General features: G+C 37.8%; 1 protein-coding gene across 1 annotated transcript in view; it reads right to left on the bottom strand.

Moving 5' to 3' along the window:
• Positions 1 to 2203: 2203 nt before the first annotated feature.
• Positions 2204 to 24176, bottom strand: part of LOC110446048 (notchless protein homolog 1-like) — a 104654-nt gene continuing 82681 nt past the window's right edge. Inside the window, exon 14 of the mRNA XM_021491005.1 lies at positions 2204 to 2354. Within this exon, the coding sequence (XP_021346680.1) occupies positions 2342 to 2354 (13 nt within the window). The 3' untranslated portion in view covers positions 2204 to 2341. The remainder of the gene's footprint in view (positions 2355 to 24176) is intronic.

Genomic DNA, 24176 nt, shown 5'->3' with positions numbered 1-24176 from the left:
GGGACAAACCATGTATATTTATACCATCAATATCCCTTCACTGTGAAACAAGGGACAAACCATGTATATTTATACCATCAATATCCCTTTACTGTGATACAAGGAACAAACCATGTATATTGATTCCATCCCTTATCTCACTGTGACTTGGATTCTTCTTTTAAGATTGATTCTTGAAGTGAAAGAAAAATCTTTTTCACTCGGCTTTGAATGCGAGACTTTGCGCCATTTGTACAATAACAATGCATTACACTGTACTTCTGTGTTTTTTTGTCTTCCTTTACCAAGAGATAGCACTAATGGAGGAGTCGGGCAGATAGCGTCAAACAAACTACGCATAAATCAACAGTCTGATAATGGAATCGTGGAGAAAAATCCAATGTCCATTTAACGCTGGAGAACAATACAGTTTCCATTCCTTAGACAACTCTTCAAGCCTAGCCATTCCTTTTTTTATCAGTGACTGTATTGGATATAGAGAATTGGATTAAAAACATTCAAACAGTGTATTTGTAGTGATTTAATAGAGTCATTATATGCCACGACTCCTTGATACGAATAAGGAGAGGAATGGTTTTGGTACGATTGTTAAGGATACATCAGAAATCTTGTCTCTGCTAATTATTTACTTGTCCACTTCATTTTGTTTTATCTCTGGTCTGAACGAAACCAAACCTGGCGAAATAGCCTGATAAACCGGTCGTTAAAACCTGATCAGTGATTGGTGGAAACTGTTCAGTTTTGGCTGTCATATTAGTGTTCAGTGTGGCTATCTGTTGTTATGATTGGTCGAATCATGTCACGAAAATTTTCCATCGAATGTAGTTGATTTTTTAAAAAGATATGAGATAAATTTCAGAATTTACACTTATCATAAAATAATTGACAATGCTTATTTCACTAGATTGCTAAATGAGATTTAGACTAACACTAGTTAATACAACATGTAAACCCTTTGACTTAATCGATAAAGCTTTAGACCAAACTAGTTACACTTCCTTCCCCCATACTGAAGAAATGTAAGTATTTAGAATTTAACATCCATTTCCCCTATTGGATCTCACCCCTTGGCAGACACTGCAAAACAGCAAATAGGTAAGTTGATTCAAACTGTTGTATTCCTGGACCAAGCTTTTGCTTTCGTGGACCAATTCAAGCTATTGTATTCTTAGACCAGACTGTAACAAGCTATTGTACTCCTGGACCAGTCTGTATGAAGCTATTGTATTCCTGGACCAGTCTGTAACAAGCTATTGTATTCCCTGACCAGTCTGTAACAAGCTATTGTACTCCTGGACCAGTCTGTATGAAGCTATTGTATTCCTGGACCAGTCTGTATCAAGCTATTGTATTCCTGGACCAGTCTATATGAAGTTATTGTATTCCTGGACCAGTCTGTAACAAGCTATTGTACTCCTGGACCAGTCTGTATCAAGCTATTGTATTCCTGGACCAGTCTGTATCAAGCTATTGTATTCCTGGACCAGTCTGTATCAAGCTATTGTATTCCTGGACCAGTCTGTAACAAGCTATTGTATTCCTGAACCAGTCTGTATCAAGCTATTGTATTCCTGGACCAGTCTATATATATGAAGCTATTGTATTCCAGGATCAGTCTGTATCAAGCTATTGTATTCCTGGACCAGTCTGTATCAAGCTATTGTATTCCTGGACCCGTCTGTAACAAGCTATTGTATTCCTGGACCAGTATGTATCAAGCTATTGTATTCCTGGACCAGTCTGTAACAAGCTATTGTATTCCTGGACTAGTCTGTAACAAGCTATTGTATTCCTGGACCAGTCTGTACCAAGCTATTGTATTCCTGGACCAGTCTGTATCAAGCTATTGTATTACTGGACCAGTCTGTATCAAGCTATTGTATTCCTGGCCCAGTCTGTATCAAACTATTGTATTCCTGGACCAGTCTGTAACAAGCTATTGTATTCCTGATCCAGTCTGTATCAAGCTATTGTATTCCTGGACCCGTCTGTAACAAGCTATTGTATTCCTGGACCAGTGTGTATCAAGATATTGTATTCCTGGACCAGTCTGTATCAAGCTATTGTATTCCTGGACCATATGTGATATGTTATCACTATATTAGCACTGTAATATTTGTATTAATAAAGACAATTTGATGTTAAAATACAAAACACTTGACTGTATGAAGAGTTCCAAATAAAATACAACATGGTGTGAGTGTCTATTGTATGTCTTTATATGAACCATTATATTGCATGATGTTACAGAAGTGAGGATACAGCTAGACTTTAAATGTATGGTTCTTTAGCTTGTTCCTCCCCTGGGTTGTATTAGCCAGCTTCCTCGATGATTCATTCCTCATTTCCTCCATCTGAAAAAATGAGAAAAAAAATCAATTTATTAGAAAATGAATATCGAGGAAATGAAATAATTTGTATAAATGTGGTTATCTAATACGTAGACAGCTTGTGACGAGGGTTACAACTTACAGCGATGGTCTCAGCATGATTGATCAGGAATTCAAATGACCTTGTGAGTCACTGTGACCTTCATATGACTCACAATGGCCTTGAACTTATTTTCAATAGTACCGAGCCTGACAACCTCTAGTCAGTAAGATTGGACGTGGATGTTTTACGAACATAAAACCAGGAGATATAATTGTTTAGGTCTCTTACTTTTATGAATATGTAGATATAACCATGAATTTCTAACAAAACCAAAGTTTATGTTTGAATTTATTGTCATTTCCTTATCTCTTGCCAATTCGCATAATAACATTATCATGTTAAAGCCAATGTTACAAGAATGAGAGGATAGCTAGAAATGTACTCAATAACACCAACACACTTTGGTCTCCAATGTACGCAGATTCCAGACGGAGAGAGGTAAGAATGACATTACATATCATATTTCCTCAGATTGAAAATAATCAACATATCCAAAAATCCATAAAATATTGGATATCACCTGTGTATTAGGACCATTAAATATCAGATATCACCTGCATATAAGTACCATAAAATATCAGATATCACCTGTGTATTAGGACCACAATATAGCAGGCATCACATGTGTATTCGGACCATAAATATCAGATATCACCTGTGTATTAGGACCACAATATATCAGATATCACCTGTGTATTAGGACCACAATATATCAGGGATCACCTGTGTATTAGGATAATAAAATATCAGATATCACCTGCATATAAGGACCATAAAATATCAGATATTACCTGTGTATTAGGACCATAAAATATTAGATATCAGGCACAGAGACGTATATACTACTATATGGCTTTTTTTTTGTCTCTGATAGACAGAAGTGTATAGGCACAGAGACGTTTTTATTGCTATATGTCTTTATATGTCTCTGATAGGCAGAAGTGTATAGGCACAGAGATGTATACACTACTATATGTCTTTTTATGTCTCTGATAGACAGAAGTGTATAGGCACAGAGACGTATACACTACTATATGTCTTTATATGTCTCTGATAGACAGTAGTGTATAGGCACAGAGACATATACACTACTATATTTCTTTATATGTCTCTGATAGACATTAGTGTATAGGCACAGAGACGTATACACTACTATATGTCTTTATATGTCTCTGATAGACAGAAGTATATAGGCACAGAGACATATACACTACAATAAGGCTTTATATGTCTCTGATAGACAGTAGTGTATAGGCACAGAGACATATACACTACAATATGGCTTTATACGTCTCTGATAGGCAGAAGTGGATTCTTTCACTACAAGAACTTCTACTTAAAGGACATAATATTGGGCCACTTTTCTGTCTACAAGGATCACCAACTTGTGTTCGGTCTACGACAGTGTAACAATATACAGTCCACCTCTACAGACAACACAAGATATCTATAGATACAGATAAGATGACGAGATATAAATAGTTACAAAGAAACGTCCTGACAGGTGAACAATAGACGAGGGTCTATTAGCACCACAATTGTACCTATTAGTGTGCGTGGGTCGCCTTTGATGTAGAATTAGAAGACGGACAGCCGGCCATCCCCACCCTGTCATGGGAGAAGACACACATAGGTGTCTCAAGCTTTAACCATGAAAATGTGCAGGCTAAATAATGATGGTAAATCACAAGTATTTAAATACACATACAAGTCAATACAGGTCCTAATACGGTACCCTACAGCATTACCCTACCAGGTACATGCAAACTTCACTTTGAAGTTATATCTTTATATATATTATCTTTAAATCAAATATGAAAGCTGTCTTGAAAATTTCTTGCCTTTCCTCATATCTAAGAAGTCGTTGTTAAGATAATCGGAGATAGAAGTTTACAGAGTGATGTCTGCTAGACCTCCGGTTGTGAGGCCACCCTCCATTCTCATTTTCTACAGAAGCAGAATAAAATAAAAAAAACATGAAATTGGAAAAGAAAAACCAGCTTTGTAACCAATCTCAATGTCAGAGGTCTTTGCACGTGTACGTATACCCCCGTGGAGAACCAATCAAAGCCTTCCTACTTTTTATTCAATGTTTAGTGTGTAAACACTTCCTCTATACAATTTACCAAACACCTCTGTTTTAATTACGTCACCAGCCAAGTTAATATATGCAGTTCTTTTCAAATTTATAGCAAAGAAATTGAGCCTTTCCTAATTCTTTCAAATCACCTCATCAACATTCAACAAAATATAGAATCTTATAAACTATTTGCACAACACCTTAAATTATCTTCTTTATTGCACGAATTATTCATATGACAGCCTTTTGAAATATTAAACCATCAATTTCTTCATTTGCAAGTTATACATTAAATGATAATTACATTATCATATAAATTACATTGGTTGTAATTCATGTCCGAAGTTGTTGGATCACATGTTGTTTAGAGTGGCACAGAGATCATCTTCAAAGGAGGAAATCAAATAAAGCTGACTGATTGGTGATCAGTGCCCACTATAGACAGGTTCTACAGACAGGTCTCCTACCGTCAACAGGACAAGTCCCGTTTTTATCATTTTCATCCATGAATGATAAATTTATGCCAACTTAAAAAAAAAATAGTGATTTATTTTTTGTTGAATAGCTACTAAAATTTCAATGGTTGTTGAGATAAGGCATATCATATAAATGTATCTGCATATTAGTGCACGGGCAATATTTCTCTATCTGTGTTTTACATGAATGCAGGACGCTAACAACAGCTGGCCATCACCTTTTATCTTGTTTTTAACATGTTTTATCAGGGAAATAAAAAGAACTTCCATACTTGGCCCATTTTAATTAGGGCCGGTACATTTTACCTCCATGTGTTGCTGTTTGGAACTGGGAATATGTAATAATGGACAAATAAACATGGACAATAGCAGTGGCAGCCTTTAGGTTTAACAGATCCCTCCCTAAGACATGCTTTCTGAATGGCCATTAGCATTCCCCTTCTGCACCATGCTCACATTAGCCATTAGGCCTACAATTTCTGTCCCCTAGACCTGCTTGTATCAATTATGTAAAACAGATTTTATGTGTGTTTTTATATTTGTTGAACAGAAAATCAATTTTATAGTTGATTTCAATATGGGGTGAAACTGTGAGCAGTAAACACAAAGTTTTCAGACAAAATGTGTGACATTTCCAAATCCCACCTGTTCATCCATTATTCCTACTGGTAACAAGATTCTGCTAAATATGCTTAAAATTTGGTAATAAATGGAGACTTTCTGTACCCGAGTTTGTATGGAGACTTTACCCGAGTTTGTATGGAGACTATACCTGAGTTTGTATGGAGACTATACCTGAGTTTGTATGGAGATTATACCTGAGTATGTATGGAGACTATACCTGTGTTTGTATGGAGACTATACCTGAGTATGTATGGAGACTATACCTAAGTTTGTATCGAGACTATACCTGAGTATGTATGGAGACTATACCTAAGTTTGTATCGAGACTATACCTGTGTTTGTATGGAGACTATACCTGAGTTTGTATGGAGACTATACCTAAGTTTGTATCGAGACTATACCTGAGTTTGTATGGAGATTATACCTGAGTATGTATGGAGACTATACCTGTGTTTGTATGGAGACTATACCTGAGTATGTATGGAGACTATACCTAAGTTTGTATGGAGACTATACCTGAGTTTGTATGGAGACTATACCTAAGTTTGTATGGAGACTATACCTGAGTTTGTATGGAGACTATACCTGAGTATGTATGGAGACTATACCTAAGTTTGTATGGAGACTATACCTGAGTTTGTATGGAGACTATACCTGAGTTTGTATGGAGACTATACCTAAGTTTGTATGGAGACTATACCTGAGTTTGTATGGAGACTATACCTGAGTATGTATGGAGACTATACCTAAGTTTGTATGGAGACTATACCTGAGTTTGTATGGAGACTATACCTGAGTTTGTATGGAGACTATACCTGAGTTTGTATGGAGACTATACCTGAGTTTGTATGGAGACTATACCTGAGTTTGTATGGAGACTATACCTGAGTTTGTATGGAGACTATACCTGAGTTTGTATGGAGACTATACCTGAGTTTGTATCGAGACTATACCTGAGTTTGTATCGAGACTATACCTGAGTTTGTATGGAGACTATACCTAAGTTTGTATCGAGACTATACCTGAGTTTGTATGGAGACTATACCGGAGTTTGTATGAAGACTATACCTGAGTATGTATGGAGACTATACCTGAGTTTGTATGGAGACTATACCTAAGTTTGTATGGAGACTATACCTGAGCTTGTATGGAGACTATACCTGAGTTTGTATCGAGACTATACCTGAGTATGTATGGAGACTATACCTGAGTTTGTATGAAGACTTTACCTGAGTTTGTATCGAGACTATACCTGAGTTTGTATCGAGACTTTACCTGAGTATGTATCGAGACTATACCTGAGTATGTATGGAGACTATACCTAAGTTTGTATGGAGACTATACCTGAGTTTGTATCGAGACTATACCTGAGTTTGTATCGAGACTTTACCTGAGTATGTATCGAGACTATGCCTGAGTATGTATGGAGACTATACCTAAGTTCGTATGGAGACTATACCTGAGTATGTATGGAGACTATACCTGAGTTTGTATCGAGACTATTCCTGAGTTTGTACATGAACACACCTGTTTAATCATTACACCACTCACCTTTACCTGACTAATATACCTCTTGTTTAAATGGGAAGTTGGTGGGAATGGTAACGAAGCAATAATGAAACAATCTTTATAAGGTAACATATGTCGTGTAGCCCGCCCCTAGGGGCCAGAGTCAGGTTGCAGCAAGCTATTCAAGGTCACACAGGGCTAGTCAAGGTCACGTATCTGCCTTATGAAGCTTTGTTGGACATTTAACTGGCGACATGCTTGTTTTTGATCACCAGACAAGAAAGCACAAAGCTGAATACATGAATTGCTGATGTGGTAGACTTGCATGGAAATAACTATTGTAAACACAGCCCGAGTATTACTGAAAGTCTCGGTCAGTGGACTGTATTTGGTGTACTGCTACTGATTTAACCCTAACCAATGTATAGTGTATACCACTAGGTCGCCTGTGACCTGATCAGGTTCTCAATACCACAACACTCTAACCTTACTTAATGTATGTAACTGTTCTAATATTCTCAGGACAATACCAGACACACAACTTCCAGTTAAAAAATATATATTTTGGAGAAACTTCTTTAAAACAAAGTCATGATTTCAGGTTTTCAGAGGAACAACTCCAAATCAAAGTTGTGATTCAAGGTTTTCAGAGTAACAACTCCAAATCAAAGTTATGATTCAAGGTTTTCAGAGTAACAACCCCAAATCAAAGTTGTGATTCAAGGTTTTCAAAAAAACAACTCCAAATCAAAGTTGTGATTCAAGGTTTTCAGAGTAACAACTCCAAATCAAAGTTGTGATTCAAGGTTTTCAGAGTAACAACTCCAAATCAAAGTTGTGATTCAAGGTTTTCAGAGTAACAACTCCAAATCAAAGTTGTGATTCAAGGTTTTCAGAGTAACAACTCCAAATCAAAGTTGTGATTCAAGGTTTTCAGAGTAACAACTCCAAATCAAAGTTGTGATTCAAGGTTTTCAGAGTAACAACTCCAAATCAAAGTTGTGATTCAAGGTTTTCAGAGTAACAACTCCAAATCAAAGTTGTGATTCAAGGTTTTCAGAGTAACAACTCCAAATCAAAGTTGTGATTCAAGGTTTTCAGAGTAACAACTCCAAATCAAAGTTGTGATTCAAGGTTTTCAGAGTAACAACTCCAAATCAAAGTTGTGATTCAAGGTTTTCAGAGTAACAACTCCAAATCAAAGTTGTGATTCAAGGTTTTCAGAGTAACAACTCCAAATCAAAGTTGTGATTCAAGGTTTTCAGAGTAACAACTCCAAATCAAAGTTGTGATTCAAGGTTTTCAGAGTAACAACTCCAAATCAAAGTTGTGATTCAAGGTTTTCAGAGTAACAACTCCAAATCAAAGTTGTGATTCAAGGTTTTCAGAGTAACAACTCCAAATCAAAGTTGTGATTCAAGGTTTTCAGAGTAACAACTCCAAATCAAAGTTGTGATTCAAGGTTTTCAGAGTAACAACTCCAAATCAAAGTTGTGATTCAAGGTTTTCAGAGTAACAACTCCAAATCAAAGTTGTGATTCAAGGTTTTCAGAGTAACAACTCCAAATCAAAGTTGTGATTCAAGGTTTTCAGAGTAACAACTCCAAATCAAAGTTGTGATTCAAGGTTTTCAGAGTAACAACTCCAAATCAAAGTTGTGATTCAAGGTTTTCAGAGTAACAACTCCAAATCAAAGTTGTGATTCAAGGTTTTCAGAGTAACAACTCCAAATCAAAGTTGTGATTCAAGGTTTTCAGAGTAACAACTCCAAATCAAAGTTGTGATTCAAGGTTTTCAGAGTAACAACTCCAAATCAAAGTTGTGATTCAAGGTTTTCAGAGTAACAACTCCAAATCAAAGTTGTGATTCAAGGTTTTCAGAGTAACAACTCCAAATCAAAGTTGTGATTCAAGGTTTTCAGAGTAACAACTCCAAATCAAAGTTGTGATTCAAGGTTTTCAGAGTAACAACTCCAAATCAAAGTTGTGATTCAAGGTTTTCAGAGTAACAACTCCAAATCAAAGTTGTGATTCAAGGTTTTCAGAGTAACAACTCCAAATCAAAGTTGTGATTCAAGGTTTTCAGAGTAACAACTCCAAATCAAAGTTGTGATTCAAGGTTTTCAGAGTAACAACTCCAAATCAAAGTTGTGATTCAAGGTTTTCAGAGTAACAACTCCAAATCAAAGTTGTGATTCAAGGTTTTCAGAGTAACAACTCCAAATCAAAGTTGTGATTCAAGGTTTTCAGAGTAACAACTCCAAATCAAAGTTGTGATTCAAGGTTTTCAGAGTAACAACTCCAAATCAAAGTTGTGATTCAAGGTTTTCAGAGTAACAACTCCAAATCAAAGTTGTGATTCAAGGTTTTCAGAGTAACAACTCCAAATCAAAGTTGTGATTCAAGGTTTTCAGAGTAACAACTCCAAATCAAAGTTGTGATTCAAGGTTTTCAGAGTAACAACTCCAAATCAAAGTTGTGATTCAAGGTTTTCAGAGTAACAACTCCAAATCAAAGTTGTGATTCAAGGTTTTCAGAGTAACAACTCCAAATCAAAGTTGTGATTCAAGGTTTTCAGAGTAACAACTCCAAATCAAAGTTGTGATTCAAGGTTTTCAGAGTAACAACTCCAAATCAAAGTTGTGATTCAAGGTTTTCAGAGTAACAACTCCAAATCAAAGTTGTGATTCAAGGTTTTCAGAGTAACAACTCCAAATCAAAGTTGTGATTCAAGGTTTTCAGAGTAACAACTCCAAATCAAAGTTGTGATTCAAGGTTTTCAGAGTAACAACTCCAAATCAAAGTTGTGATTCAAGGTTTTCAGAGTAACAACTCCAAATCAAAGTTGTGATTCAAGGTTTTCAGAGTAACAACTCCAAATCAAAGTTGTGATTCAAGGTTTTCAGAGTAACAACTCCAAATCAAAGTTGTGATTCAAGGTTTTCAGAGTAACAACTCCAAATCAAAGTTGTGATTCAAGGTTTTCAGAGTAACAACTCCAAATCAAAGTTGTGATTCAAGGTTTTCAGAGTAACAACTCCAAATCAAAGTTGTGATTCAAGGTTTTCAGAGTAACAACTCCAAATCAAAGTTGTGATTCAAGGTTTTCAGAGTAACAACTCCAAATCAAAGTTGTGATTCAAGGTTTTCAGAGTAACAACTCCAAATCAAAGTTGTGATTCAAGGTTTTCAGAGTAACAACTCCAAATCAAAGTTGTGATTCAAGGTTTTCAGAGTAACAACTCCAAATCAAAGTTGTGATTCAAGGTTTTCAGAGTAACAACTCCAAATCAAAGTTGTGATTCAAGGTTTTCAGAGTAACAACTCCAAATCAAAGTTGTGATTCAAGGTTTTCAGAGTAACAACTCCAAATCAAAGTTGTGATTCAAGGTTTTCAGAGTAACAACTCCAAATCAAAGTTGTGATTCAAGGTTTTCAGAGTAACAACTCCAAATCAAAGTTGTGATTCAAGGTTTTCAGAGTAACAACTCCAAATCAAAGTTGTGATTCAAGGTTTTCAGAGTAACAACTCCAAATCAAAGTTGTGATTCAAGGTTTTCAGAGTAACAACTCCAAATCAAAGTTGTGATTCAAGGTTTTCAGAGTAACAACTCCAAATCAAAGTTGTGATTCAAGGTTTTCAGAGTAACAACTCCAAATCAAAGTTGTGATTCAAGGTTTTCAGAGTAACAACTCCAAATCAAAGTTGTGATTCAAGGTTTTCAGAGTAACAACTCCAAATCAAAGTTGTGATTCAAGGTTTTCAGAGTAACAACTCCAAATCAAAGTTATGATTCAAGGTTTTCAGAGTAACAACTCCAAATCAAAGTTTTGATTCAAGGTTTTCAGAATAACAACTCCAAATCAAAGTTGTGATTCAAGGTTTTCAAAGAAACAACTCTAAATCAAAGTTGTGATTAACGGTTTTCAGAGTAACAACTCCAAATCAAAGTTGTGATTCAAGGTTTTCAGAGTAACATCTCCAAATCAAAGTTGTGATTCAAGGTTTTCAGAGTAACCACTTCAATGTAATGATGAGTTACAAGATTTTCAGAGAAAAATTAAAGGGTATTTTAAAGAGGTGATTATTTTTATGTGGAAACTATCATAGATATTTAGGGTCAATATTGACTGTAAACGCAATAATTTTAATTAAATTCAGATAAAACCAATCTGTTATTGAATTATAAGAACAGTGTACTGTAGATGGTTTTGTTGCCATGATATCAACTCCAGTATATATTTTCAGTAATGTAAATATAAGATGTATGTGTGTTCTCTTTGCCAGTCTGTCTACATGTATCAGTGGTTACTTAGTCTACTGTAGGAGACCAGCCTTTCTCACGACACGATAAAACATTCAGACCCAAGCGCGACTGCTTACTAATCATAGTAAATTAACTGTTTTTTGAAATATTTTACACCATATTACATTCATAAATATATAATGGTTTGTTTTAAATTGGCCAAGTCCTGTCAACAGCGAGTGAAGAGTCCAATTGTCCCACAGAAATCCCCCGGTATAACACAGCGAAGGCTTTGATCACTCAACGTAAAGAACTAGAATGCCTTGTGTTCATGGGACGAGTGTTGCTTTGGTGAGCCTGTCTGTAGCTTATTGATTGGGAAAATTGAAGAGAAAAATATACTTTGATCACAGGTTTCCTCAAAAGGGAAGAAAATCGGGCTTGGTATTACCTACGTGACTAGGGTTATGTCAGGTGATCGACCGGTCCACGACGACGAGAGCCGTGGTCAGGACCACTGATAGATGGCTTTCATTGATCCTCCGATCAACCCGCCTATTGACAAATCAACCAGCATATTCATTCTTTTGATTTTCCCCCGAAGAAAAAAAACGAAGACCGCTTTGGATGATAAAGAGTGGCAGTTATTTTCCTTTACAAACTACATTATTGATGTATGTATAAAATAAAACAGCAAATGAAACAAATTTATCTTCATCGGAGATGTGTCACTACACAAACATCAGACAAGAGATGAGTGTCTTCTCAGCTTCATCAACAAGTCCTACAGTCACAATTAGTTAGCTTGAATAACATTATCCCTGTTTTACCTAATGTACAATACAGATCATATCTTAATTAAAGATCATATTTATACAGCCATAAGTCAGAATTTAAGAAAATCCAGTATTAGACAGATCAAGTTATCATAGGTTCAAATTAAACTCATTATATGAGTTGGCCAAATATAGGATCTCCTGAATTTGTAGTAATCTCTTAGTAATAAAATCAATTCAGTCATGTTTAAGTGAATTATCTGCTACATAAACATAATAAAAAAGACAAAAAAATGCATTACAATGTATTAATGTATTAAATTAAGAAAATATCCACTAAGCTAACAATACGTAAACAAATGGTGAGGCATGTCACACTGTATAGATAACATCTAGTGTAACCAATGTATAACTCACACCAAATCTGTATCATCATCAATAATGTAGGGTGAGCAGACCTGATAAAACTTTACCACCCTGGGTCTACACGGATATATCCCAAGTGTTCTCATAATATTCTCGAGTTTTACACAGCGCATCAATCAATCATACATGTACTTTTCAGAAATGATTACTTACAAGGCTGATTTGTTATCTGTAATTGTTGCAAAGGTAAGTATTGGTTTGAGATGTTTTTATTTATCTTCATTTAATTGGCCAGTTCTTGACTGATTGAGAAACTATTGTTAGCACTGGTACCTGTAAAATATGACTAGGTATCATGCTACCTGCACCATATTACCACTGAACAAAGAACACTGTACAACTAATGCCTTCCCATCAAAAATCCTCCCTAACCTTGTAATTAATCCCTCACTTAATCAAAGCCCTACAACTGGTTTTACCTGATGCTGGCTACAAGCACCTGTACACTGGGTAGTCTCTCCACAGGTGTGGTCGATAGCTGCCTGGCCCAGATTACAGGTGAATGATCAATTGAAATAATTAAAATCTGAATGTAAGAAGTGTTCAAAGAGACTATCCCCATCATTATTGCATTGTTCACACCTAGCCAGGGTCAATTACACCCTGTTCACACAGCACACATTGGATTTCAGGTGTGAACTGCACACACCTTTAGACGGAGGCGAGATTGGATAGGTGTCCTGGGACGGCCAGTGATACATAACGGACAGCCACAAACGACCCCAGTAGATTATAGTCCAATCATACTCCCTACATCTTCCAGTTAATCATTAGATGGGAATCCTGGGAGGTTTCTCCTGGGCCTCGTTGCATCGTACCAACACTCCTCTCCAAACAACCTGTCGTTTAAATGATATCATCTTGAAATCCCCCCAACTCCCTGTTCCTCGATCAACCTTTGAGGATTAAAACAAACTTTTAATACAGATTCAGCCAGTTCAGCTTCTGGATCTGCACCATGTTCTTAGGACAATACTTCAATTCTATATTTGTGTAACAGGAAAGAGAATAGTGTGCTTCCACCAGGGATCAAACCCTCGATCTCCAGGCTCCTAGTTAGACGCTCTACCACTGAGCTAAAGGGAAATTCCCTCTAGCTCGAAGCTAGAAGGCGACCTTAAGGAGGCTCCACCCTTTCACAATTAGCCAGCAGAATTCAATGAAAGTTTCACATAATGGTTATGTCATTATGCAGAGATGATTTTATGAAAATCTAAGCATTCCGATAAACTGGGGATTCTTTTGTAAAAAATACAGAAAAAATGATTTTTTGTCAAATTCAACAATTTCACATTTTTTGAGCGTTTGGCATTATTCAAAACTATTACAACAATAAAATAATGAAAAAACCCATTGCTAATCAACCCTACAAATATTTTATTTATCATAAAATATCTACAAAATGGTACAAAAAGCGTTTTTTATTGAAATTGTATGGATAAAAGTTATTAAATACAATCTTAAGAGCAAACAGGACACATAGTTTCATACAAAATACGAGTTGCCTACCTTGAAAAAATCGGAACTTTTTGCAGAGGGATAGAATTTATACAATGACACTTATTTTATTTACTATACCAAAAACGACGGAAATAAATTAAATTACTATATTTAAATTGCCAATTTACTGTTCTTTTATGGAACAAAATTACTCTCAATCATGTACACTTTGGACATCATTCCATAGCCCGATTACGCATGGTATATTAGCATGTCAGGTACATATGTAACCATAGGCTATCGCATGGTATGTCGTTATTACGTGCACGCACATGCACTTGCATTTTATAGGGATCTTGATATTTTACAAACCGCTATTTTCACAGAGTTATTGTAATTGCATTTGTGAACCGATTTATCTGACAGAGCGTAACTCGCGACCAAGAGCTTGTGAACTACTGTTAATACGTGATACGTACATTTGTACAGGTGAGGTCGGTAAACAAAACACATCAGTCTGCATTCCATGCGCCTCAATACGACCTTCTCGAAGTCACCTGATTGTATATCAGTGTTTTCCTGTGAGTTAATTTATATCTTTGTATCATAAGCTTTATTTCTAAAGTACATGTGATTACACATGATTTCCAAGTTATTAGTAAGTCTCTATATCGGGTGTTGACATATCATCGTCACGCACGTGTACTATTGTTTACCCGGTGTTACTATACTTTACACTACGGTAATGGAATGCCCGATACGCAATACGGAAATGACAACACGAAAATACGACAAGAAAAACATGTGTATTACGAAGGGTGGGAAGAACTTAATCCTATGTACAATTAAAACCTGCCACATTTGAACTGTATGCCAGGAAATTATTGCCCTTCATTGGTAAAATCCATATTTGCCAAGTATTTATTAATCATGCAACCTTCTCATGTTATTACTAGATGTTGTTTGTTATGTACTGAATTTCACTGTAATGAAAATTATACCATATATAATATCATTTCGGAGTGCGAAAAAAGCATAAGTTAAACTTTGGGGAAAGTTAAAATTCGGTAAAAAACTATGGCATACAATAGGGTGTAGTACAGTCAAGATTTGATGAGTAGTTTAAAAACTTGAATCCTGACATTATGCTTCATAGCACAAACAAGTTCATGAAAAAAAATCTGTCAAAAAGCACATCAGACTCTTAACACATAACTCATTAAAATAATTGATTTTAATTTTGTTCATAAGGACAACATCTATAGCAGAATTCCTTTAGATCTACTTTCAGCTGTAGTACAATATGTGGCAGGTCGTTTTTGTGTCAATCTTATCTTCTACTCCTAATAAGTGGCAGATTTAAAACCCTTCAAAGAGAGAAAATCACAGGGAAAGGGATCTAATGTAAAAACATGTCTAAATGAAAGCTACTTAAGGCGATCAAAGAGAGAGACTGAGATAGAAGGGATGAAATGATACAGGAGGTTTTTCATTTACTTCATCAAAGGACACGTACACACGAGTCAAGTAGAAACTTGGAAGCCCATCTCCGCACATCAAACCTGGCGTTCACAGGTGACGCTGGCCACCAGCCACATTACTTAGTGTTCTGTAGTGATGTAGGGGACCTGTTCTGTAGTGGTGTGAGGCCCAGGCTAAATACTTCCTGTCCTGAATATCAAAACACACACTTGGGGTCCTTCCATTTATTATGATACATCAAAGAAATGCTTGATTACAGGTAAAATGATCACAGGTAAACCCAGATGACCTGTACCGGGGTTGGTGATGAGGAGGCGATACCTGACAGAATCTGGCCAGAATCTGGTCATTACATTTTGTCTATTTCACAGGAAATGTTTCCTTTTTTCCTGAATGACCTCCTTTAGAGCTGTTATCCCGGACCCAGCAGGCGACAGTGTACCGACATTGATAGTGAGACAGGTTATGCAGAAGTTTTGTCGGACCCAGCAGGCTACAGCGTACCGACATTGATAGTGAGACAGGCTATACAGAAGTTTTGCCGAACCCAGCAGGCGACAGCGTACCGACATTGATAGTGAGACAGGTTATACAGAAGTTTTGTCGGACCCAGCAGGCGACAGCGTACCGACATTGATAGTGAAACAGGTTATACAGAAGTTTTGTCAGACCCAGCAGGCCAGCGTACCGACATTGATAGTAAGACAGGTTATACAGAAGTTTTGTCGGACACAGCAGGCGACAGCGTAACGACATTGATAGTGAGACAGGTTATACAGAAGTTTTGTCAGACCCAACAGGCGACAGCGTACCGACATTGATAGTGAGACAGGTTATACACAAGTTTTGTCGGACCCAGCAGGCGACAGCGTACCGCCATTGATAGTGAAACAGGTTATACAGAAGTTTTGTCAGCCCCAGGAGGCCAGCGTACCGACATTGATAGTAAGACAGGGTATACAGAAGTTTTGTCGGACACAGCAGGCGACAGCGTAACGACATTGATAGTGAGACAGGTTATCCAGAAGTTTTGTCGGACCCAGCAGGCGACAGCGTACCGCCATTGATAGTGAGACAGGTTATACAGAAGTTTTGTCAGACCCAGCAGGCGACAGCGTACCGACATTGATAGGGAGACAGGTTATACACAAGTTTTGTCGGACCCAGCAGGCGACAGCGTACCGCCATTGATAGTGAGACAGGTTATACAGAAGTTTTGTCGAACCCAGCCGGCGACAGTGTACCGACATTGATAGTGAGACAGGTTATACAGAAGTTTTGTCGAACCCAGCAGGCGACAGCGTACCTACATTGACAGTGAGACAGGTTATACAGAAGTTTTGTCGGACCCAGGAGGCGACAGCGTACCGACATTGATAGTGACACAGGTTATACAGAAGTTTTGTCGGACCCAGCAGGCGACAGTGACCGACATTGATAGTGAGACAGGTTATACAGAAGTTTTGTCGGACCCAGCAGGCGTATCGCCATTGATAGTGAGACAGGTTATACAGAAGTTATGTCGGACCCAGCAGGCGACAGCGTACCGACATTGACAGTGAGACAGGTTATACAGAAGTATTGTCGGACCCAGGAGGCGACAGCGTACCGACATTTATAGTGACACAGGTTATACAGAAGTTTTGTCGGCCCCAGCAGGCGACAGTGACCGACATTGATAGGGAGACAGGTTATACAGAAGTTTTGTCGGACCCAGCAGGCGACAGCATACCGACATTGATAGTGAGACAGGTTATACAGAAGTTTTGTCAAACCCAGCAGGCGACAGTGAACCGACATTGATCGTGAGACAGGTTATACAGAAGTTTTGTAAAGCCCAGCAGGCGACAGTGTACCGACATTGATAGGGAGACAGGTTATACAGAAGTTTTGTCGAACCCAGCAGGCGACAGTGTACCGACATTGATAGGGAGACAGGTTATACAGTCCCGGACCCAGCAGGCGACAGTGTATCGACATTGATAGTGAGACAGGTTATTCATAAGTTTTGTTGGCCCCAGCAGGCGACAGTGTACCTACATTGATAGGGAGACAGGTTATACAGAAGTTTTGTAAAGCCCAGCAGGCGACAGTGTACCGACATTGATAGTGAGACAGGGTATACAGAAGTTTTGTCGGACCCAGGAGGCGACAGCGTACCGACATTGATAGTGAGACGGGTTATACAGAAGTTTTGTCGGACCCAGGAGGCGACAGCGTACCGACATTGATATTGAGACAGGTTATACAGAAGTTTTGCCGAACCCAGCAGGCGACAGTGTTCCGACATTGATAGTGAGACAGGTTATTCATAAGTTTTGTCAGACCCAGCAGGCGACAGCGTACCGAAATTGATAGTGAGACAGGTTATACAGTCCCGGACCCAGCAGGCGACAGTGTCCCGACATTGATAGTGAGACAGGTTATTCATAAGTTTTGTTGGCCCCAGCAGGCGACAGTGTACCTACATTGATAGGGAGACAGGTTATACAGAAGTTTTGTCTGACCCAGCAGGCGACAGGGTACCGACATTGATAGTGAGACAGGGTATACAGAAGTTTTGTCGGCTCATGCTAATTGCAAAACTATTTTTTAGATCAATAGTGAGACAGGTTATACAGAAGTATTGTCGGACCCAGCAGGCGACAGCATACCGACATTGATCGTGAGACAGGTTATACAGAAGTTTTGGCGGACCCAGCAGGGGACAGGGGACCGACATTGATAGTGAGACAGGTTCTACAGTCCCGGACCCAGCAGGCGACAGTGTCCCGACATTGATAGTGAGACAGGTTATTCATAAAGAAGTTTTGTCGGACCCAGCAGGCGGCAGCATACCGACATTGATAGTGAGACTGGTTATACAGAAGTTTTGTCGGACCCAGCCGGCGACAGCGTACCGACATTGATAGGGAGACAGGTTATTCATAAGTTTTGTTGGCCCCAGCAGGCGACAGTGTACCTACATTGATAGGGAGACAGGTTATACAGTCCCGGACCTGAGACAGGTTATACAGAAGTTTTGTTAAACCCAGCAGGCGACAGTGTACCGCCATTGATAGTGAGACAGGTTATACAGTCCCGGACCCAGCAGGCGATAGTGTACCGACATTGATAGTGAGACAGGTTCTACAGTCCCGGACCCAGCAGGCGACTGTGTACCGACATTGATAGTGAGACAGGGTATACAGAAGTTTTGTCGGACCCAGGAGGCGACAGCTTACCGACATTGATAGTGAGACAGGTTCTACAGTCCCGGACCCAGCAGGCGACAGTGTATCGACATTGATAGTGAGACAGGTTATTCATAAAGAAGTTTTGTCGGACCCAGCAGGCGGCAGCATACCGACATTGATAGTGAGACAGGTTATACAGAAGTTTTGTCGGCTCATGCTAATTGCAAAACTATTTTTTAGATCACTCAGTATCTCATATCACTGTTGGTATTTTTTCAAATAAAAAACTTCCTTGATGTCAGAAAACAGACATCAACAATGTGAAGTGTTAAGGCTTTACTTCACTTTGTGTTGAGATAAATCAGGAAAGATATTGGATGTTGGCTTCAACTTGTATTTGGCTAAATATATCTACATTTGATATACATCCACATCGTAATGCCAAGCAAATGTGATACATTTATGATAATTACACTACCTGGTCAGGTGACCTACCATCTTTGTGACATTACCAGTGTAACTCTGACAACACCGACTTTGCTGTTCTAAGAACTTCAGACCCTGATGTTAGAAGCATGAACTTCCTAAGAAAAGCAATAGCTCCTCTATCAAAATGTAAATATAAGTAATGGGTGTTTTAGCAAATGGTTCTATGGATTATGAAAATTTCTTTTTACACAACCAATAAGAGTTTCTTTGTGATGTTTCGATGACTAGTACGGTATGTACACTGTCACCTTCATCAGAGAAATGGCCAGTGAAGCATATGCACACAAAGGTGTAAAATGTGTACCAGTTGTCCACAAAATCGTTGTCGATTCGGCTACGCTGTAAGCGTATGTAAAATAGGTGCTATTTATGAATCGAAATGACTCAATTCAGCTATGCTTTGTTTAATACTTGGTCATAGATGTGCGAGAGTCTATGAGCCCCCTCATCTCGATTAAGTGCATAAGCTTTACTGGTCATTTGTCTGTTGAAGGTGACAGTGTACATACCGTACTAGTCATTGAAATGTCACATAGAAACACTTATTGGTTGTGTAACAAGAACTTTTCATAATCCATACTTACCAACCTAAAGAAAATGTTTAGAAAAAAATTGTGCTATGGTTCTATAACATGAAATGCTATTGCTGACGAACAAACATGAGCCCCTAGCTGTGCTGGGCTATATTATGTCAACAATATGTATCATAGGACTACAAAACCTTATATTACTTAACTATATCCACCCTATACAAAACATATTGATATAAAGTTGTGGGAGTGTGAACTGAACCACAGAGCATGGGGATGAAATGTCATTTTCTGTTCCTTCATCTTTTACAACTTTCTGTAACGATATCTGAAGAATATTACCGAGACGATGAAAAGAGCATTGTCAGACACCACATTTGTGTAGGTGTTCTACTTGGGAATGGTCTGAACACATAAAGAAATGTTCTTACAGACAGATCGGTTGTTGACTTGAAGGATTTGACATCACTATTGGTAAGATTTTATCTACTAGTACGAGTATGCCACCAGCAAAGCCAAAGGGAAAGTGCTGCTACACCTACGCCTTGTATTTGGTTGAGTGAAATCTGTTTCTTTTGGGCACCACATGCTTAACTATTTATCCTCAATGCTACGCTGTTGAAACATCTTCTGTCTGAATTCTCCCAGTGTTTTTTGTTCATTGAAAATTATGAAACATAAGCGTTGACAACATGGTCTAATCTTTGACAGTGAGGATGAATTGGTCATATATTTCAAACACATGTTGAAAATGATAAGCAAAGCTGAATTTACTCCATATTCTTTGACTAGAAACAGTTCTACACGCAGGGACATTGCAAATCAGTACATGTGTTGACAGAAAACAAGATACGAGTATTTTCTCATCAGTCGGCTCAATTACATCAGATAATAAATCGGACGGCCTCTTATGTTACACGAGTAGGTCATTTAAACTGACAATCGATTATTGATCGATTGTGGAGTTCCGATTATCGATCTTGAATATTTGACCGATTCCCAGCACTACTAGTTACAACATCAGCTCTACTAAAACACTGCCTATCATATTTTTATTTACAAGTACCACATGCCTACTGCTTAGTTACAACAGCAGTACTGTCTGCTCATTTTAGTCCAAAAAAAAATGAAATATTAAAGATATCCTATTTGTTTTTTCGGGGAAGTTCTATAGTTTTAATCTGAGATGTAACAGCCCTGGCAAAGCTTTGTTGTGGTCACTGAGCAGGACCATAGAGGTTTTGTGTCTGTAGATGGCAGTGTTAAGGAAGTGATAGCCTTGTCAAATATTAGTCACCACATAACACCAACAACTCCTATAGGGGATCAAATCTACCCTAATATAAGTTAATTAATTCAAAATGCCTTTGATACACCCAATACTGCAGGATTATCTCTCTAGCCATTGGTAATACATCTCCCTCAGATGTGATACACTCGTGCTTCATTTCCACACTAGCCTTCATCTATGATACACCCCTTATTTATTTTACATGACCGACAGTAATGCATAGCCTTCACATGTGATGCTGCCCAGGACACCCGACACCCCATCTAGACATGAAACAATGTCCGTCCAGTGTGATGACGCAGTGAACAAATGGCTGTGGAATGAAATTGTTAATCAGCTTCCTTCACACTGTATCAAATCAGGAAAAGTTCTCAAAAATCTACTCAGTATTTATAAACAGGTAATTTTATCAATATGTGTCAGTTCTATTTCTCATTTATATAAAACAACATTTGAGTTTAAACAGTAGCTCAGGAATGAAGTATATTAGGCAGAAGTAACACAACGGCAGTGCCAACACATAAACATTTAAATAAAGCCAATAAGGGAATTTTGTTTCTAATTGCAGCATAAGGGAACATTATGTATTACTAGAACAAGGGCAGTAGACCTATCAGATACTGGCGCTTTTGTTTCCACCTACACATAGTATACATCAATATTTACCTGCAAACAGAAATGTACATCAATAGCTTACTGTCTAACAATTAACTTGTTTACGTCATAATGAACAATACATTTTTACAAGACCATGAAACAATACTAGTTCGACTTGTGTATTGACAGTATATTTATCTGCCATAGCTATGACTCCACAATCATATCAAACCTACCACACATCAAATCAAAGTTCAACCCCTACCACACAACAAATCAAAGTTCAACCCCTACCACACATCAAATCAAAGTTCAACCCCTACCACACAACAAATCAAAGTTCAACCCCTTACACACATCAAATCAAAGTTCAACCCCTACCACACAACAAATCAAAGATCAACCCCTACCACACAACAAATCAAATCAAAGTCTAATATTCCAGTATTTTCAAGTAATATTGATTCAATTCCAGCAGTTCTCTTTGGTATACCTATTTCCCAGCAGCTCTCTTTGGTATACCTAATTCCCAGCAGCTCTCTTTGGTATACCTAATTCCCAGCAGCTCTCTTTGGTATACCTAATTCCCAGCAGCTCTCTTTGGTATACCTAATTCCCAGCAGCTCTCTTTGGTATACCTAATTCCCAGCAGCTCTCTTTGGTATACCTAATTCCCAGCAGCTCTCTTTGGTATACCTAATTCCCAGCAGCTCTCTTTGGTATACCTAATTCCCAGCAGCTCTCTTTGGTATACCTAATTCCCAGCAGCTCTCTTTGGTATACCTATTTCCCAGCAGCTCTCTTTGGTATACCTAATTCCCAGCAGCTCTCTTTGGTATACCTAATTCCCAGTAGCTCTCTTTGGTATACCTATTTCCCAGCAGCTCTCTTTAGAATACCTTTTTCCCAGAACTTTTCAAGCACTGACCCGGCTTCCTGTACTTTCCATGGTGGACCCCGTTTTAACATACAATAACATACGTAGACACAAAGCTAGCCTCAACATCTCTGTACCACTGATGACTTCTAAGAAAAAGCTGATAGGAGAAATCGTAGTGTAGTGTATTTAAGTTTGAAGTAGAGTGAATTAAACAAAGTTTGAAGTAGAGTGAATTAAACAAAGTTTGAAGTAGAGTGATTAAACAAAGTTTGAAGTGGAGTGAATTAAACAGAGTTTGAAGTGGAGTGAATTAAACAGAGTTTGAAGTAGAGTGAATTGAACAGAGTTTGAAGTACAGTGAATTAAACAGAGTTTGAAGTGGAGTGAATTAAACAGAGTTTGAAGTGGAGTGAATTAAACAGAGTTTGAAGTAGAGTGAATTAAACAGAGTTTGAAGTACAGTAAATTAAACAGAGATTGAAGTAAGTTTGAAGTAGAGTTAATTTAACAAAGCTTAATCATTATTGATGATCAAAAACTTAAGTTTTATCTATAAATGTAATACCAATCAGTTTGTGTATTTTTTGTAATAATTCATATATGTTAAGTTCTGCAAGAGTACAAGAACAAATATTCTAAAGTATTTAAGGTGAGAGATGAGTTTGTGTAGCATTGAACAGCTGCTGTGAGACCCTGTGATGTATAAGACCTGTCACCTTCTATAGTTCAGCAATGTTAATTCATTTACCTCTAAAGACACATTTGAACTCTACCAATCCAAAGGTTGGAATAGTTCATTATAAAATTTCAGGGGTGAATGAGTTAATCCTGTTTAGGTAGTGCTGTTAGATGTTTTAACAGTTCCCTCGTGTAAAACCTGTATATGTAGGGTATTTAACTGTCAAACAAAACTGTCTGTTTAAAAAACATAACAAGAGTTGGCAAAGAGAATGTGTAATATCTGATCACAAGTGAAGTTTGTGGAAAAAAACGTGTAAACCCTTCCTGAAGCAGTCACACCTGACTGAGGCTGCTGACAGGTGTTAATTAGTGTAGTGACTTCATCAGTCAGGTGTACCCGATGACCTCAGACTAGTTGACCATAGGGATTACCATTATACTGGTCAATAAGTACTGGTGTTCTCGCTAACTAGCCAATATTCTGTTATCACAGTATTTATATACACCACTTACAGGCTCCAATCATTAAGGGGATTTCAAATGGTACTTTAGGGATTAATGGTCACTGATTAGAAAACATCAAATTGAATGATTTTCGAATTCAGGAAATATCAGGGGCAAAAACATGAAATATTAATTTCCTGTTTAGAAAAAAACCACCTCATCTATAATGTCTATCCCTGTTTATAAAGGACTGTTTATAACAGATCCATGTATACACCTGTCTATAATGGCCACCTCTATAAAACAGACACTTGTCTATAACAAATCCATGTATACACCTGTCTATAATGGCCACCTGTGTATAACAGACAAATGTCTATAACATATCCATGTATTCACCTGTCCATAATGGCCAACTCTGTATAACAGACACATGTCTATAACAGATCCATGAATACACCTGTCTATAATGGCAACCTGTATATAACAGACAAATGTCTATAACAGATCCATGAATACACCTGTCTATAATGGCCACCTGTGTATAACAGACAATTTTCTATTACAGATCCATGTATACACCTATCTATACTGGT

The sequence above is a fragment of the Mizuhopecten yessoensis genome, unplaced genomic scaffold (assembly GCF_002113885.1).
Source record: "Mizuhopecten yessoensis strain PY_sf001 unplaced genomic scaffold, ASM211388v2 scaffold2461, whole genome shotgun sequence".
NCBI classification, from domain to species: Eukaryota; Metazoa; Mollusca; class Bivalvia; order Pectinida; family Pectinidae; genus Mizuhopecten; species Mizuhopecten yessoensis.
Note: the sequence above shows the minus strand (reverse complement) of the source record. Positions and strands in the feature narration are given on the sequence as shown.